This window comes from Drosophila ficusphila, unplaced genomic scaffold (assembly GCF_018152265.1).
Source record: "Drosophila ficusphila isolate 14025-0441.05 unplaced genomic scaffold, ASM1815226v1 contig_232, whole genome shotgun sequence".
Lineage (NCBI taxonomy): Eukaryota > Metazoa > Arthropoda > Insecta > Diptera > Drosophilidae > Drosophila > Drosophila ficusphila.
In genome coordinates this window covers 1-19,562 of record NW_025064131.1, presented here as the reverse complement: position 1 = coordinate 19,562, position 19,562 = coordinate 1, and the positions used below count along the sequence as shown (strand labels likewise).

General features: G+C 37.9%; 1 protein-coding gene across 1 annotated transcript; it reads right to left on the bottom strand.

Annotated features, from left to right (window-relative positions):
• Positions 1–86: 86 nt before the first annotated feature.
• Positions 87–10,700, bottom strand: LOC108097840 (L-ascorbate oxidase). Its single transcript, XM_017200368.2, has 5 exons — positions 10,401–10,700; positions 5,868–6,206; positions 2,976–3,157; positions 826–2,910; positions 87–762 (listed from the first exon to the last, which is right to left on the bottom strand). The coding sequence occupies exons 2-5, from the start codon at positions 6,061–6,063 to the stop codon at positions 367–369; spliced, it is 2,859 nt and encodes a 952-aa protein (XP_017055857.1). The 5' UTR covers positions 6,064–6,206; positions 10,401–10,700; the 3' UTR covers positions 87–366.
• Between the last annotated feature and the right edge of the window lie 8,862 nt (positions 10,701–19,562).

The window sequence follows — 19,562 nt, the reverse complement described above, 5'->3', positions numbered from 1 at the left end:
ATTAAATTTAAAAGTTGGAAGGATTGATAAAAACTCATCAGAACATTTTGCAGGTATCTTCAACTTTATCTATTAATAGTATTGCATTTTAAATCTCTTAAAAACAAACATTAATAGATTTTATTAAATAAGTGCTACACATATATTTAGTACAATTTCAATTACTTATTTCAACATTTTCTTAGACAATCACAGATGTTTAGGTTACAACGATGCGTTTTATGGAATATATACAAATGCAAGAGAACAATTATTTTCTATATTAATACAAACAACTTCACATCAAGGTATATATCATCGTCCATAATTAATCTCTATATTTCGGTTGGCAAGTTTTGGGTTAAGCTCTCTTTCTTATGCCTTTTTTTATCGATAACGTTTGAGCAGTAAGAATCCAATGATCAGAGTCAATAAAGTGGGTTCCAATCCCGATCCACCACCATTTAATGGACTTGGTGTGGTTGTTTTCTTTTCGGAATCTTCGGTAGTTCCTCCATTAGACTTCAAGTCGGGATTATAATCGCCGCAGGTGGGGAAATTCTCGGGTACCGGAACCATTTGATCGTCATCACCCACTTTGAAAACCAGAGCCATTCCAATTTCCGCATGGAATTCAATGTGACAGTGGAAGAGCCAATATCCCGGATTAGAAGCTTCAAATCTTATAATGGTATAACCTCCATCTGGAATGGTGACTGTATCCTTCACTGGTGGATTGTCCAGATTCCGTTTGAGTAAGTTGAATTGATCTAGTTGTTTAATCTATAAAAAAAAGAACAAATAAATACTTAAGTAATTAAAATATATAATATTATTATTACTCACCATTTCAATGGTAACATTTTCTCCCAATCGCTCCAATCCCATGACTCTAAAGGCATTGCCATGTAAATGGAACGGATGATTGGCATAATACTGGAATCCCTCATCCACGATGATCATCTCAACAACTGCACCCAAAGGAACCTGAAGAACATGGTGGCACTTGCAAAACTCCTTGCGGCAATCGATTCCTTTATTTGCCAAACTCGTTTCATTACAAAAATCTGAATCCTTCAGCTGACTTCTCGAAGGAAGCAGTGCTATTGAAGGGAAATCCAGGGTTATGTGATTGAGTTGAGGAGTGTAAAGTCGATTCTGTTGGGTCATTTCCATTTCCATAGGATACAAATCCTGATTATGGAAATCGGGATTGTTTTTGGTGTAAAAATCGTAGTAAATAAAGAACTTGTAGTCTGCTTCTGGTTTTAGGGTATCACGATCAATGCCAGATACATGATCATAGATCGGCAGAGCTCTCATTTCCGCCACGGTTTTGGTGTCCGGATATCCAGGACCCCTATTCATCACATTCAGTTCAATGCCTTCTGGTTTGAAGCCGTAACTTAATTCCGCAGTAGGTTCTTCATCCGGAGCTCCTTCGTATCGGAGGATAGCCACTTGGAAAGCGGATGTGAAGACCTCACTGCAGTCCATCAAACCCTTTAATCGAATCCAATAGTTTCCCACCTCCATATTGGCATTCAGCACAAAATCAAATCGCTCGCCGGAATAGGTAACTATAGAGCCCACATCCATAGCTTCGATATCGAATCCATCCGAGTTAATTGCTGTGAGGTTATGACCGTCTATAGAAACCAAAATTGGACAATTGAGGTACTCGGCATTAATGATCCTGAAGCGATAACGAAAACCTCTTCTCACTGTATAAACCTGATGGGGCACTAATTCCAGTGGTATCTCATTAAGATTTCCCCTCTTTTGGCGGGAATTTACCGGAAATAGCTTTGTGGTATTCGTTTTGGCCAAGCGAGCTTGTCTTGGCAGAGTTTGTACAAAATCTACTTGGGATTTGGGCAGTGGCTCCACGGGTGTTGTGGTTCTCCCTTCAGTTCTTTGATGAGCTTGCTTAGCTTCCGCCCAAATTCGATTGTAGTAACGTCCTCTTCCATTTATAAGTAGATTGTGGGGTTTATTATCACCTCTCGAATGATGATGATAGGAAAATATACTGGCACCCGTGTCATGAATCCAATCCTGGAGAACCATTACATGATCGCTTAAGTCGAAATCGTAGAGTCCTCCATGGGGTTCGACTGCCTTGGGCTTTCGAATGATTAAAGCACCAAAAACACCATCTCCTCTTTGCATTCCTGTATGAGAATGCCAGAAATGAGTTCCTGAGAGATCGGCGGGGAAAGAGTATCTAAAGGTTGCATGAGGGGTTATAGGACATTGGGTTATGTGGGGTACTCCATCCATATAGGGTGTCTTCTTCTGGTGCAAGCCATGCCAGTGAATCGAGGTACTTTCGCCCAGCAAATGGTTCTTCACATCCACCACTATTTGATCTCCTTCACAGACCTCAATCGATGGTCCTGGCATCATGCGATTCACCACAGTGATACTTCGTTCCAGACCATCACCCATTACGCAATGTGGTCGAGAGCAATCCGTCAGATTTCGAGGACAATCGAAGCAGGCTTTCGAAAAAGTCTGATACCATTCCACCACAAAATTATACCGACAGGTCATGGGTTCGGCACCAATTTGGCAATCCCGATTGCAGGGATGCTTTCGATACCATTCTGCAGTCCAAATATCCTCCGAAGTCTCCTCGCCAGTATCCTGGAGCTCCTCAATCCTGGCTGTTTGCAAAGGTCTGCAGTAGGGACAGCAGTTCCGCTCCTCCAATCTCGAAGCTGGACAATCTTCAGTTAATGCAGGACAGTTCCTCTTGTAAGTATTCATAATAATCTGTCCATTGTCCAGACGTCCGCATTCAATGAGAGTACAATCGGCGTCATTGTGCCAGGATTCTCCCACTGCATACAAAGTGTGATTGTGCTGACAATGGGTTCTCACACATTCCCCACAACAACTGCCTTGGACGCTACGTAATTCAGAGCCCTAATGGATTGGAAATTAATATTAGAAAATAAAATCTTTGAGATAGGTTTCCATTTCCAACTTACCACTTCGCAGTAGAACTCATTGCAATCCACCTGAGTAACCACAATATGAGCTTGAGGATCCTTGGCCACTCCAGCAGCACAGGAATACACCAAACAAGGATCCTTGGCGTCAAACCACACGGCTCCAATTTCCTTGCGATAAGTGCTATTATGTTCTTGGTACAGACAGATGGTATTTTCAGCTGAAAAGTCAAAGAAAAACTGTTTAGTTAAGGTTTACTCAAATGATCTATTTTAAAATAGAAATCAATGGAATATTCCTTTAGTATCTACTGCCTACTTTATAATCTTTAAATTCCTAAAGAACCAAGAAACATATTTATCAAATAATCTAGTAAATATCTCTTACATATTTATCATATAATTTAGGCACCTCAAGGAAAAATTTGGTGTCGGCAATTGCTAAGCTTTGTTTTTGCTAAGCCAAGCAAACAATTGTTTAGTGATACTTAAACCTTTCGCAAATATAATTCACTGAGTCGTATATAAAAAAAAGCCGAAAAGAAAAGACAAATACGAATGCAAACAATTTGAGACCAAAACACTTTTTTGTTGTCTCTTTGCCGGCATATCACGCGCCTGAGATTCGCAATTTATAGCTCATTTAATTGAATGCCTGGCTTAGTTTCACACTTGGGTATTCCTACATTCGTACAGACAGAAATCAGAGTGCTATTATTAGTTCATAAATGTTCATTACACGTGCTAATTGTTTGGCCTCGGGTGCCTTGAACTCTGAGTCACAATGATTAGACAGACAGGTGTTAATTATTGTGAAAGTGAGAATTAAAATGGGATTTACGAATTTGTTCTTACAGATAAAGATACAATTCTGTATTACGCATAAAATGTAAATGTTTTCTTCAAGCAAAATATTAAAACCCTTTTATAAAGCGCTTCAGCTATAAATCTAAAATTGTCACAAAAAAAAATAAACAAGCAAAAAAATCTTGTTTAAACAGCGTAAACCTAATTGGACTGACATTATTTATCCATTATATGCGGATACCTACTTTTATTGTATATAAAGAATGCGACAGGTGTCGACATTCGTATGCAAATGACTGCACACACACTCAACAAGGCAATAAAGTACGAATTATAATGCGATCAAGATCCGGATCAACCTGGGTAAGTTGACCCGCTAGTAAGCGAAGCTTATAATTTTCACAGATAACTAAAGTTTAGTGTTTTCCCTTTGCTAATTCGAAATGATTCAACGTGGGCTTGCAATCCTATATTGCCGGCATATTTGTCGGACTTTTCAAGTGCTCAGCTAATCTTCATAGACTCCGCCATAGGCCCATAAAGATATTGACCATGAAAACGGCTAAGCCGAACTAATAAAATTATTTCGCAATCCTGATCAGCACAACGAACCAAAGAAAACAATGACCATTGCCAATCGGAAAATCACTGTTAAATACACACTCACATTAAAGAACAATTAACTTAACGACAGCACGAAATTAAGATTACGAGTCAGATAAGCTGATAAGAACTTTTTAAAGCTGAAAGAAAGGTCTCCACTAATTCGTAATATAAAGATATATGGCCTGCAATCACAAGGAAAAAAACAAGTTTCTTTAGTTTAAAAATACAGATTTAAATTTAGAAATGTAGTCAAACCATTTATACTTTATTAATTTATTATTATAAAGTTTTTAATTTCTGGTAAGGAGGTAATCTGCACTGTAAAATGCCAATTTTTTAAGCTAACCGGTGTATTTTAGAATATTTTGTTTACGTTTATTTTTAGCTTTAAGAACTCGGTCAACTACAAATAAATTTTAGTTTGCAACTCTCAGAAGCACGCGATCTGTCAATCTAAATTAATATTTCATTCATAAAAGTGCATATGTGCCTGCTCGTTTTGCTTTATGATTTATAGTTAGCAATAATAGACATATTAATGGCGAGGATAATTTAAGAGCAGAAGTTTATTGGATTTCCTTGGAGAACGCATTCTTCCAAGACGGAACTTAAAACCCTCCTCAATAACAAAACACATTATTCATGAACGAATCAACAGTTTTGTCGTGAAGTGAAATATGGGCTTGAGGCATATGGGACTCAGGTTCATCCTGGTTTTCTTTTATTTTTCCCCGTTTTTAAGGGAGACTTGTCGATGTCAGCAGCTGTTTGGCATATAAATTATACTATAGGCGAGTGCTGCACGTAGCTCGCACATATAGCCAACTCCGTTAGCTGGCTGTCTGTCAGTTAAGCATTAAGGCCGCGTTTATTGACTGTTTTTTTTTTGTTCATTCGAAGTGAGTGTATGTGTGGGGGGTTTCTGCGCTGGGCTGCATCGTTTATTGGCTCGTTATGGCCATTATTATGATTGCCTGCCTGCCGACGTTTGTTTTAACCATCAAGCATTTGCCTGATTGTTTGCCGGACTTACGCAAATTCACATGCCAGGTGGGCAGATACTTAATTTTCGCATGTGAGTGCCAGCCGGTGTTTACATTGTCTAAAGGAAATGTAAGTGTGTATATTTTTACTTGGTGTTAATGCTTTGGCCGGCACTAATGTTGGCCAAGGTCGCTCGACGTTAATTGCCACGTGAAGCTTCTGACGGATTACATGCCTCTTAAGTTTAATTGAAACTGAGAAAATAACTACAGAGTTGAGTGGGAAAAACATTTTTTCATATAAGAAAATATTTTTTATAAGAAAAATATAGAACTTTCTTTGAGTTTTATATTGTACTTCATTTGTTTCAAAGCTTGAAAGTACTAAATATAAGTGGACATCGTAAATTTAGGTCAATTATAATAAAAAAAAATTAAATTCCGGTCCCTAAATAAACATTAAAAAACAGTTAACCTTTTTTATGAACTTAAATATTTAATTATACTTGTAATTTGTAGTTTTAGTTGCACTCACCTGCTGAATCGTTTACAGTTTGCGAGCCACTGGCATGACTCATAAACTGCAGCAGTGCTGTTAAGACGACTGTTAACCAAGATAATTCTGTTAAACTCATTTTGATGTTGTTGCGGGTTTTGCTTAGTCTTCTTGTTGCTTTTGCTTTTGTTGTTGTGGGCTGGCTCATTTGGTCATAATTATGGCTTACGCTCATACAATTGCGGGTTATTGTTTTGGTTTTATTCCAATTGTTGCTGGCTGCCTTTTTTTCGACTATGATGGTCTCTTATTGAATATTTTTGGCTGTTATTGTTTATGGTTATGCGGAAGTTGTTGTTGATTTTAGCCACAAATTGCCTGAAAATGACACACATAAAAGGGAACATCGACTATTATTAGTACAAGTTGTGGGTTCAATTACACTTAATAATGTTATTATATGTATTTATTCAGCTGCTGATTGCAGCATTTAATTTCCAATTTAATTGAAATATGTTTCTTATTGTACCAATTATATTTGACTGGCTCGGCAGATGGTCTTGTTGATTGTTAATAAAACGAGTTCCTTGCCACTAAAGATGTTGTATTATTTTTTATTGAAGCCATTTCAGGTATATACATATATATATTGCGGGCGAGAAGAAAGGTTTTGCACTGGTTCAAGGCCAGTTAAAAGTCGAATGACTTTGCATTTTTAAATAAAGTTCAAACATTTACGTTACACGGCTTGCTTATGAAATCATTAATTAATAATATATGCATTCAAATTATTGCTTGAATCCATTATAAAATAAATACTTTTCTCTAAGGAGTACAATTGAATTCAATACATTTATTTCACAGCGATTCACTGAATCATTTATAACTTCCATTGCCAATGAAAATAACTAATCAATCCTTATTAATTCCCTTTCCACTCTTCTGCCTAATCAAGGTTTCTGCTAATAAACAATAACAATTACACAAATTGTTTTTCTTCTTGTTGCTGCCAAACTCAATCAATGGAAATATCCTCTAACCCTATAACCCTATAACCGCATTAAGCCAGCATCCTGTATTGAACTCGACAGCCGAAAGAAGGCAGCACGCACATGGCCGAAAAAGGGCAACATATGAGGGTATATATTGTATATTAAGTTAAGTATGATTTACGGCCTGACTGTAAATATCACTCATACGCTCCGTATGCGCTTCTGTGTATATGTGTGTGTATGTGGGGCAGTGCTTTTGGTCCTATCAGCACATGGCCAGCAAGTTGATTCGCCGGCTCAACTCAAGACACTCGCACACTCAAACACAAACACAGAAAATGAAACACATTCACACACACTCACAAGGCACGTACGAATTTAATTAATTAGCACGCTGTTCCTTAAACACACACACACGCACGCACACACACACAGAGGCACAAGCTCACGTCCGCCAATGAGTCCAGTGTCCAAAAGCCAAAGTCCAATGGAGTCGCACACATAAAGAAAACTGCGCATAAATTATGAAAAGCAAGGGCATTAAAGTGGAGCTGGGGAGGAAAATACGAAAGAAATGGCGCAAGACATTTTTCATGCACATCAAGTTGTGTTTATGCTTCCGTTTCCTCGGGAGTGAGCTCGATATAAAAGTTATCCTTCAAAACAAGGTTGATTACCACGATCAACAAGTTTGAATAAGCAAGAACATTTCTTCGTGGCATTAAAGTTTTTAATTCTGTTATGAATAAATTAAATTCTATATAATATAAATTGTATATATTTGAAATATTCGGTTCGATGTTCTAAATAACTAATATCCTTCAGATAAATAAGGACAATCAGTTCCTTTGAGTAAGTATTAAAATGTTGTATAAATAGAAAAAAGTGTTTCATAATTTTATTTCAGAATTAAAAATTTTTACACTCAATTTTATATTAAAGAGTATTCATACTTCTCACAATTTTAAACTAAAGCAGACATCCTCCTTTATCTTTTCCCCATGACTTTGACTTTTATTTGGCAACACTTAAAGAATCTTAAAGATTTATGTACTGTGAGTACCTTAAGGGCGCGTAGACCTACCGTACTTCCGTTAATTAGAAATGAAGTACTCGCCAGCGTGGCACTTTATTTGAGGCAGAAGAAAAAACAACAGAAAGACCAAAAATTAAAAACCTATTAAAAAGATCTAATTATTAAATGAGCAGTATAATTTTTTAATTACCCATGCTGCCAGCCGGAACTGAAATGTTAATAAATGACGGGGTCTTTGCTAAATCAAATGAGTAATCAATCAAAGCGCAAATGTTTGCCTAAGGCTCGGTGTTTCCCTTAGCTGATTTTTAGCTCAATTAATTCTGGGCATCTTTCACATATCTCAAGTGGTTCTGATCGATTTTTTTTGCTGTTGTGACATGAGTATACTTATTGGTTTGACACAAAGTCACTTCAATTAACCTGCCTCTTTGATTTTCAAAAGCAAAATCACGTGGAATGACTCAGAGTAAATGTGGACTAGGAAATGGGAATTGATTCGAGCTTTCATTAAAATCCCAGCAGGGTATTCCCTGAAAATACCACCTCATTTTTGCGATTTTCTTTTGCGGTGACTTAATGAATATTAATTTCGATCTCAGCCTAGGTAAGCTTTCTGTTCTGCTTGAATGACTTCAGTAGCTGGAGATCCCCCAATCAATTTACAATTTAGATCTTGCGAAAGTAGAACCATGATTATATCAAATGATCGAACCTAAGCCCTAAATTCCTATAAAATTAATAAAGCGAATTTTTCAACTTCAAGTCCAACATTTCCCTTAAAAAAACTGGGTGGTATTTTATTTAATCTTTTGTATTTTGAGGGATATTTAATGGTTCATTAATTAATTAATAAAATGTCAAAAGGTATTTATATCAGCACTTTAACAATTGAGCAATGCGAGCTCATCATTGTATTTAACCTTTGTACAAACATGTCATTGTGTAATCAAACTTTTCTTTGTTAAAAGCATTGTGGGGGGTCTTTTTCACCATTCATTGATTGAACTTAATCAGATTAACTTTATTGCCGATTCGTTTAATGGCCAATTTCTTTCCATCAGCGCTGAAATTTCTCTCTCAATCAATCAGAAAATGTTGTTAGCTTTTATAATTGTTTTGCCTCGGAATTTTGTGTATTTTTTTTTGTTTGTACGAAGGTACTACCAAATCACACGTTCGTCAAAAGTTACATAACGGCCAAAGTGTTTTCCGCTTCACGTTTTTACATATAATTATCGGACTTGTTTATTATAATTTGATTTATTTAAGACCTTTTAACGAGTATCTTCCCTGGCTGTCCACTTATTTTGACAGCAATTAGCCGATGCTGTGGCTGCTGCTTGACCGCATTTTCGATCTCTTTGTTGGCCATATATGTTGGGGTAGGCAGGTGAAAGAGCCGAATGCGATAAAAACATGGCCAAAGCGGAGATGGAGTGGAAGGTTTTTAAGCGGCTTATCGCAGGTCCGGTGTTACGATGGCCAATCGGTGTTCCCTTTATTTTTTTTTTTTTGGTTTGGGGAAATCCCTGACACATCACGCATCCCGTATTTAAAGCCGGGTTCTTGCCAATACATCTATTTCTAGCCATGGCCAGCCGGTTTCCACTGCGAACCAGTCTTCTCTGGGTTTTATTTTCTTACAACTCGCGACCAAAACAAAAAACCCAAATCAAAACAAACTTTGGATCATGCTTGAATAGAGTTACGTGCTGACATCGAAAAAAAAACACAAAGTGGAGAACCCAAAGCCAAACCTTTTGTGTTTGTTTATGCTCATTTGAAAAATTCGACAGTAATTTATGAATTGTGAATCATGTATTTTGGAGATTAATCTTGGGGGCCTTTTCTTGTTGATGATTAGAATCTCCTTGGGTAAATGAATGAAGCAATTATTTTTTTGTGATGCCGTGCCTGACCAGTCAAGAAACAATTTATGGGATTTTCTCAATGTCAAGGCCGTTTGTAAATGGCTAAGAGATGGGGGGAATTGGACACCACCGAAGCGTCGAATGGAAATTCCCAACAAAGGTTTAAATTTGTACATTTCTTGGGCTAAAAATAAACTGTGACCTTTTTTTAAACAAAAAACGGGTTTATATAATTGAAAACAAATAAATCCTTCTGCAAAAATAAAGGGATAATTTAATTTCTTTATAACTTGACCCCAAATGTTGCTTACTACATTGTATTTATAACAAACTACGTGAAGGAAAAACATTTCATCACCTATTGTAAGACACGTAAAATATATTTTATTAAGTTGTTTTTAGTTTCTGTAATTATTCGTATTCATAGAATACTTTGTATCATGCAAATATTATAATCCGATAGCTACAAAGTCGTAATACTGTGATACATTTTATGAAAAATGACTGAAACGTCAATTTTGAAGGCACTAGAGTCAATCACATTTAATTATTTCATATTCCCAATGCAATATTTCGCAATTTTCATTCTCAGATGTATCACTATAGCGTATATCAAAGTTTCTGTTTATAAAAATGTTTATGGAACACCGTTAAAACATTTATTGCCTACGTGAATTTTGTTGGTCTGTGTGCGATGAAGTTGGCGCTCTCTTGGCTTTATCCCACCGGGTTGTTTTCACTTATCACACGAGTCTGGGCATTATGATATCGCAAAATACTATTTGCTTAGCACCAACGCGACCGAATTTTATTGCGTCCAGATTAAGGTCTGGTTGGAAAAATGACTCGTAACCCGATCACTTTGAGGAAACAGGTGCAAAGTCCTTTTTGCAGGGATCTATTCTATTGCCATAGACTAAAGACTTATAGATGCGTACCGCTCGCCGCTTAAACCGCAACTAACTCGCGCCGAATGCAACTTGGGGGCTTTTGAAGATAGCCAACGGTGCGGCGAAGAAAACGCGCTAAAACTGAGTGTGATTTTAGCCCAGTTCACTGACGAAGTCTCGACCCTTTTCGCCCGCTCGTTTCGACTGCTTCGGCAGGTGATAACGGCCCGAAGCGATTGGCTAAGAGAGCGAGCCAAGTGATCGCAAGAGCGGGAGAGCGTGTGCGCTTTTGGCCACCGTAATTAGCCCGCACTTGTTGGCCATGTTAACATCGGTACACGGTTAACAGAGATCTCGCGCTCGGTTATATCTCCGTTGATTGGTCGAATGTTAAGAGCTCCCCTTTAGAAGCCGCCGACGTCTTGCTTCCGTGTCTTGATTAGAATTTTCAACTGTTTTTTTTTTGTATGTATTCCAAGAGGTTTGTGTCACTCGGTGCTACTCCCCATCCACTGAGATTCGATATTCCGTCGATCTATGCATTTATTAAAAGCTGTCCCAGCATATTTGCATTGATATTTTAATTTTAACCAGCGTCGTCTGGTCGTGTTCGTTTTGATTGGTTTTTTTCGTTCATTTTTATTAAAAGCGTCAACTATTATTGGAATGTAGTTGCCATGATGGGGAAACTGGATTTCTGCCGAGATTGCTACTTGAATTCGACTTGATTGCTACTTGATATTGCCACTGCTGCTAGATAGAATATTAATTAATCGATTGGTGTGAACGATATTTCACGCTTTATTACGCACGGCTTGTGAATTTGGTAAAACCAATTAATATGTCTATTTGTCTTTTTTAGGTCATAAATAATTTTTCGGGTATTAAAATTTTGTAAGCTTAGATTTGAAATGTTCGTAAAACCAACTTCTTATAGCATGTTTTATAATCTAAGCTTTTAGCTGCAGAAGAATTTAGGTTTATAATAACATTTGGATTTTTAGACAGAGTTTGTGTAACTTGGATTGAAGCTATTGTTTAAACTTTTACCATTATTTTCCATCCATTCCTGCAAAAATGCACTATGGCTTATATAAATTTATTTAAACTTCTTGGTTTTAAAATAAGAATTTGTAGTTGGTAAATAATTTAAAATATTTCGTAATCATAAAAACAGCTTTTATTAATTATTATACTTTATAAATTGTTCGCAGTGCATGGCCAAAATATACTCACCACACAAGGCATCGAAATTGAGAGGCGAAAGCTCCGCTCTCCGCTCTTCGTCCTTCGGCAACTTCATCCGGCAGCATCCTGTTCTACGGTCCTGGCGAAGGCTCCCCGAACTCTCGGCTGCCGAGGGGCCGAAGGCAAGGATACTACGGATAGTACTACCGCATGTCCTTTTCGCAGGCTGCGCGCTGCGTTCAGTTTTTCGCATTGCTTTCGGCTTGTGTTTTCCGTTTCAGTTTTCAGCTTTAGTTCGCTTGTGGACGTGCGTGCGGCAAGAACCAGCTGGAAAAGCCTCGGATCGGACTTGGTTAATGGTGAACGATTACTGGCCAGTGTGGCACCAATCGAACGGCCATCGCCCGGATGGCCAAAGCGGATAGACGGACGGATCTGTGGAATGTCGTGCTGAGAATGTGCCAATATGTTTCTGCCGCGTTCGTGCTGGTGTGAGTGAGTGTGGGTGTGAGACCGTGTCCTTGGGCGGACTAACAGGTTCCCCGTCTTCCCAAGTGTTAAAAGTGCGACCAAAAGTGTTTCGGAAAAAAATCACAAAAAAAGAAGAAAATACGATAGAAAGTCACAAATCTGCTGCCGCTTTTGATTTAAGTTCAAAGTTTGCCTAAAGGATTAAAAACTCAGGCCTGAGAACTTTTTTATAGGTAAGTTGTCCAGTTTTTATTCTTTTTTTTTTTGTCGCTTTTTACTGCTCTTTGAAAGTGTCGCCTTTGTTTTCCGGTTTCAACCTTAAATCCCATCCCTTGGAATTCCTTTAGTTGCTGCTGTTTCTGTTGTTTGTTTTTGTTCACTACCCTGGGAGTCATAAAATAAATCAGCCAAAATGTAGGTGGCCCTTTGTGCCAACTTCAATTTATTTGGGTCCCCTATGAACCCAACTTTCCATACGGAGATTATCTATGGTAATGGCAGCTGTGGTGTGCTAGTTATGGCTGGTTGAAATTAGCAGTATATTTATGAAACTACGAACACAATACATTTATTACCGGGAATTGTGCGATTAAACAAATTTATTGGCATAGTGATAAAAATATTAGAAAGGATTAAAGAAAATTTAGTTGGAGTTGAGTAAACAGTGTTTAAAGCTGTTTAAAATTTACACATCATTCTGAAAAATGTTACGTAGTTGATGCACCTAAAGTGAATTTTTTTTTTTGTGGATTTGCCGACTCAGTTGGGAATTCTCCCTTCGACTATTTTACTTTTTTTCCCCCTGTTTGTCTTATTGTAGTTTTCGTTGTTGGCCAGCGGCAAAAAGGTTTAATTTATGGCCTTTCCAGATTGGCCCAATGCCCACGATACATTTGCGAGACACTTTTGCAGTGCGGAAAACTTTTTTGTTTACTGTTAACTTTGGTGACATTTTATGTGGACCACGCCGACAGATACAGACACCAAGTCCAATAAACATAAACACAAAATAGTCACTAGTGGTGAACAAAAAAAAGCAAAGTAGTAAAAAGCCGCTAAGAAATACCAGTTAACTTTCCTCACATTCATCAAAGTTTTCGTCTTTATGCGAGATGCGTGCAAGCAATGAAAATCCTTTATGCTTTGTAATTGAGTTATGAGGCGCTACCAAGGAAGAAGAATGAAAAAACCTAGACTACTTAACAACCAAGTTACCCGCACTCGTACATAAACAAGCACGCACACTAAAGGTTGCACTTGTACAGTGCTAGAAAATAGGGCATAATTGTAAGAACAAAAAATATACAAACAAAGTAACTTCTACAACGAAAAATGTTTCTACAGAGAATACTTTATGCTTCTGGTAGCAAAATGTTAAAAATGTTAATGGCTTTTAGAGGAATGTTGGCAAATGGAAAGGGTTTTTTTTCTGTGTAAGACAGACGTCACAGACATTCAAACGGGGAGAGTAAATTACTGAATGAGGATATAAAACAAAGCAGGAGACAACCACGAAAGAGTGGAGCAGACACGAGAAATGTAATTAAGGCGACAGGACGAGATGGCAAAAAGCGGAGAGAAGCGGAACGGATTGGCCATAAAACATGTAGGCAAACAAAAATTAAGGCATAAACTACAATTGTTCAGATTATTGCACGACGTGAGCTTAATGCAGCGAACAATGAGGATTTGAGGACTCGTTTCGCCAACCGACTGCGAATACTGAAAAGGCGATGTCCTTTAATGGCTTTTCGCCTGCTTTATAATTTCGCAATTGTCATTGTCGTCACTGGCATGTAATTTTGCTTTATCGAACTGCCATTTGCCTTTGGTTTCGCTCTCTTTCTTTCTCTTTTTCTCCTTTGGTGTGGCGCTGGAAGTGTTGCTCTATGGCAAACGGGGCGTATACACAATATGAATAATTTATGTTTAAATTGGAAAATGACCCGCAAACAAATGAAATTCTAATTGCTGGGAAGGCACTAGCTGAAAGGCGGGTTGCGTTGGTTTTGAGTTCAAGTAACGTTGTAACTGAGGTTTTTGACCTAAAAAAAAAGTGGAGGAAAATTACAATTTTTAAATGAAATAAATATTTCTTTATGGTAATGTGAATAAGTTTTTACACCTTTTTTAATGGAAAATCCATTATGTTTTGTCCTTGTGCCAGCTTTATTCTCAATATGAAAGAATTTATAAAAATATATGTGAGCACAAAAATAAAATGGGGAAATACATTGGAAAACTATCTGGTCTCTGACTATCATAAATTAAAATTCGGTCTCTTGAGATTTATTCTTGCAATCACAAGAATATTGAAGTTTTTCTCCAAACTAGTTTGTTTTTTTCAGCCGCCTTATTTGCACATCAGAAAAAAATTAAAAAGTAACTTTGGCTTAAAACATAAGTTTTCCCAATTAATTTATGCGGAAGGAAAATGTCGAAGTAACTCAAAGCCGCAAAAACTTCCAAGCCCTTTATTGTTAAAAACGGGATAAAGTTACCTAAATGAAAAAGTTCCAGCCACGTTGATTTCGGCCGACAGCATAAACTGAAGATATTGGACAACAGGTTCTGAAAAATGCCACTAAAGGTAAAGTTTCCCCGGGTTGGAAAGTGGTTGCCGAAAGCATTTGCAGTGAAATTCCAAGAAAATGCCAGGCAAGAGTGGCTAGAAAAATGTGGCCCTTGGCTGCCCGCGGGGACATTTGGCCGTCAACGGGGACTCTCCCCCACTTGTGGGTGGCAAATAGGAATGGCATTGGGGGCCCCTGAACCCTCGGGCATCGAAACAAAAAAAAAAATAGTAGCTGGAGCCGGGGTCCTGTCATCGACAACAGCTGCTGCTTTCATGTCGGTGACCTACTGACTTGTGTAGCCTACTTTCCGGCGCTTTTCCCACTCCTTTTTTTTATTCGTACGCTCCTGCGGAAGCTGCGCTTAATGACAGCGTCGTCCTTGCTGCATTTTTCCACCGCCATCCACAAACCCTCGCCATCCAACGCCCATTCGAATTCTCTGGCACTGACGTTGACACAATTAAGCGCATGAAAAATACTTTGAAAATTTAATTAAACAGCCCGCAATTGACGTCACCACATAACCGAGTTCGACTTAAGTATGTGGATGCCTTGTCGCCCCGAAGAATGCGTTTCCATGCATCCAACTTCACGAGTCATTTGTCATTCGAACTCGTGATCTCATCAATGTCTTTTGCGGTCTGATTGCCATTCCGCATGAGTTAATGTCGGCCCGATAAGTATTCCCAGGTTTGAACTGCTATTTGCACAAATAGTTAAAGAAAACGTGTAAGGAAACGATGGAGTTGATAGCAGGCAACAAGAAGCAATCAATTCTTAGATCATTTCCACCGGAGTTGCGTAAAGAATGTTTCACAGGTGTGGGAATAATGTGACTCAGAAACATTAAACCAGAATTTGCTTGAGCAATTAGGCATAAATTAGTTCTTTAAAAAAATATTCTCCCTTAATATCCTTTCCTGCCAAGTGAACTTGAAATTCTGATTCCCAAAGTTCAATTAACTACTGCGGCTTGTTTTTTTTATTTATGTGTGTGTCTAAATCATAAAATGTGTTTTTCATAAAGCTCGCCGCCAAACCAAACACTTGTGCAAACAATTTAACAAAATCCAATACATGAGTTTCGACAGAAAACAAATTATTTCACCTGAAACCCCGACACGTGATGCAAACACACGTGGCGTTGAGTGAAGGAACGAGTCTGCAAGTCCCTGCCAAAATGTAATTTAAGGCTGTAAAACATTTACTTTATGGCAAATAAAATGTACTGCTATCGGTGAGTGAGCGGGTGTGTTTGCTTTGGGTTTGCAGGCAAACATGTTTGCTTTTAATTAAAGGCCAGCAGGGACATTTGCCGAACCAGAAACAGAGGCCAAAAACTAAGCAAGCTTTTGCCAGCCGAGCAAATTGCGATATCCGATGGGAATGTAATGAAATATTTTTAATATTCCATTGCGAACGGGCTTAGCAAGTAGAGAAACGCGTATCTATGCATATTGCAGCTCACATTATTTATGTGAAATCCATGTTCTATTACATTATATATGGTATATATCATAAGTGCTTTGCCGGCAGTGGAGAATGAAAAGAAAATAGTTCCTCAGACAGCCCGCCCTTCCACTTTGGCTGGCTTAGTTCAAATATTTTTACATGTCAAACACCAAAAAAAAAAGGAAAAAATTTCTACTTTTACGTTTGCATTCAACGTGGAATAACTGGGAAAGAGTAATGGGTTGGATTTTCACAGAAAAGCAAGCACTAAAATAAGTAATATACGTATAAATGTATGAATGTATGAAAGCGCACTGCTTTTTCTGGGCCAAAACGGGATGTTGAAGAACTCTGAGGCTGTTGAAGAGATTTTCAAAAGTTACGCAAAAATGAAAACACTGCCAAGAGGAGCCGGGTCATAACTGCCAATGAGAGTTGACTGATGCGATGGTATTCCGCAAAACATAGAAAAAATTGCGAAGTAAAGTTCAGTATCGGGTGGAAAATCAAAAGGAAAACATAAATCCCACTCTGTGCTGACAGCTGCTGCGGATGTCGATAATAAATCTTCGTGCTATGATTTCGTTTTCCTAGTTTTTTTAAAGTGCTATTCGATGAGTGGTCTGAGCGAAAACGTTTTACAACTGAATTTTCTTGGAAGAAATGGCTGCAAAAAGTGCTCTTCAATTGATACATTTGTCTTGAGAAAAGCTCTTAGCATTTTTGATTTATTGTTACGAATTTTTCAATCAATATAAAATGGTTTTAGTTTCAAAACTGTATACATTTTATACATTGCAAATGTTTTTGTATTTGCTTTTTGTTTTTAATAACAGTGTAATTTTGAATTTGCCTTAGTTTACTATTCTACTGTAAAATGTATTTGGAAAATAACTTTGGCTAAACAATTGTTGTTCAATGAAAAGCTAAAGTTTTCCACAAACTTTTCTCACTGCTTTTTTGCTCTAATTATTTATGCATCTGTCAAGCATACATATTTCATATGTATAAGACTCAGCTGCGCTGGGAGGAATAACAAATGGCATAAATTACAATTCAATTTCTTATGGTCTATTATTTAATGCCTGACAGGGGGAGGATATTCAGGAAGTCGCCACGCCTCCGCTCCTTTCGTTCATTTGGGGTGTGGCACTGAGAGCCATAAAGTTGGAGCTGCTGCCAAATAGTAATCATATTTTCGGGCTAAAAGCGAGCAGTACAACAAGCACGCCGGGGATAATCCCATTCTGTACAGGCCAATGATTTCAAATGCGCTGCATGACGTTGCCACCCGCAATCCCGCCGCCCTTTTTTCCCCGGCATATTCATAATTCGATTTTTCCCTATTTTCTTGCCCATTGCCCCGTGGAACATCTACTTAGGCGCCCCATTTGCTGAGTTGCCTTTTGCCTTGGCCAATGTTTTTGCGATTACAACGGGTCCTTCCCTTTTTCCTTCAGACTGCTGTGGAGTTAGTCAGACAAACGAATTATGGATTTCTTCCTATTATCATGGCCCAATGCTTTTTTTGCTCCGCTGTCGGATTATTGGAGCTCTCTTTTATTATTGTGAACAGGTCCCAGAATCCTTGATTTGTAGGTCTCAGAAAAATAGTCAACAGAAGAGTTTTCCCGTTTTTTAATGCATTGTTTTTGATATTAGTCTAGGTAAAAAGTCAAAAAAATTTTTGATTTGAAAATTTATTCACAGCGCTAATTTCCTCTGTTCTCTGCTTCCTAAACGCAATCTTTATTTCTTTTTTTTTAAGTTGCACATTTTTATCTTCTTTTAACTTTAGTTTGATAATCCTCAAAACCAAAAAAATAACGAGCAGAATATTTAAAATTGAAAATATGTGTCAAGTCTCATTGTCCACCTTGGCAAATAAAATATTTTTTTGAGAAACAATCATCATCGTACATTTTTTTGTAGGCTATAGTTCCACAACTTCTATATTGGTTCGGCTTATGTGCAGACCATTTAAAGTAAGGTGGACGCTCGCCGGTAAGAGTGGAAATAAACTTGTTGTTTTTGGCTAATGAGTTCATGTCCAACCAAAACCAATATGATTCATAGATTTCCCGGTTGATAGCATTTAGTTTCTCCTTTGGTGTGGAAAAATCTTAAAGTGGTTACCAAATTTTTTAAAACTGAAGTTAACTGTCTACTTTGATTTTCATACATTTCTCTTTTAGTTCACGAAACTTTGGGAAAGATTTTTACTCTGGGAACTTTTGTTTGAAACTAATAAATAATGCATTTTAAGGCAGGCAGTCGCAAACAATAAAATCAATCCGGGTTATTTGTTGTTTGGCTGCATTCTGCCTGCAAGCAAACAAGTCACAAAGAGTTTTCCTTATCATTTGTCTTGCCATCAATTTTATATATCTTGAATTGGGAATATGGAATACTAGGATAGAAACGAAAGAGTTTAAACTAAAAATCTCCTCGTTTTTATAACCATAATGAATGACAGGACATATTCAAATAAAGTGTTACGACTGGATTATAATAATGTAAAGGAATGGAATTAATCTTAAAGTTGCAGGTTTTTTTTCGATATCAGGAGAAGGATATCACCCCTCCTTCGCATAACTTCCCTTCCTCCTGCTCTTGGTTGGCACTTGGCTCGGGTTGTTTCCGCCCTGGACAATTGGACAAATGGACAATGGCTGGACCGACCTTGTCCGCAGTACGTTTCCCGCGTCGTCGAAGGAGTCCGCCACTTGGCCATTGATTTTCGCCATCATCGCCAGTTTCGTTGGCCCCTTCCGACTCTAATTTACAAGTAAAACGCAACTCGATTTACGGGTCTGTGTGTGTTGCCTTTTGCTGCACTCTTCATTTGCACATTATTTGGTTGCAGCGAAAGGGAAACGTTTTGTTTGAGCCAAAACTTTCTCTATTTACTCTTGCCGTAGTTTTGTTTCCAGCAAAACTTTTCCATTTGCCTCCCCATTTTGGAATGAATTTGCTACTGGTGCTGATTTTTTTTCGATACCGATGTGGGCAGCATTGTTTTTGATTTTTTCCCTTTTCTGCAGGCACTAACTGACTCTCGGAATCTTATTCGGACTCCGACTCGAAGTCAGCGATAGCCGCTCCATTTTAGTCGGGGTGTACCCATTAATCGATGAGTAAAACTGTATGCTGTTAATTAAATATATTTGTTGTTGTAAGAACTTTGACGCCGAATCACTTACACTATGTTGACAAACACACAAAATTTAAGTGAAAGTTTGCCTTGAAAACATA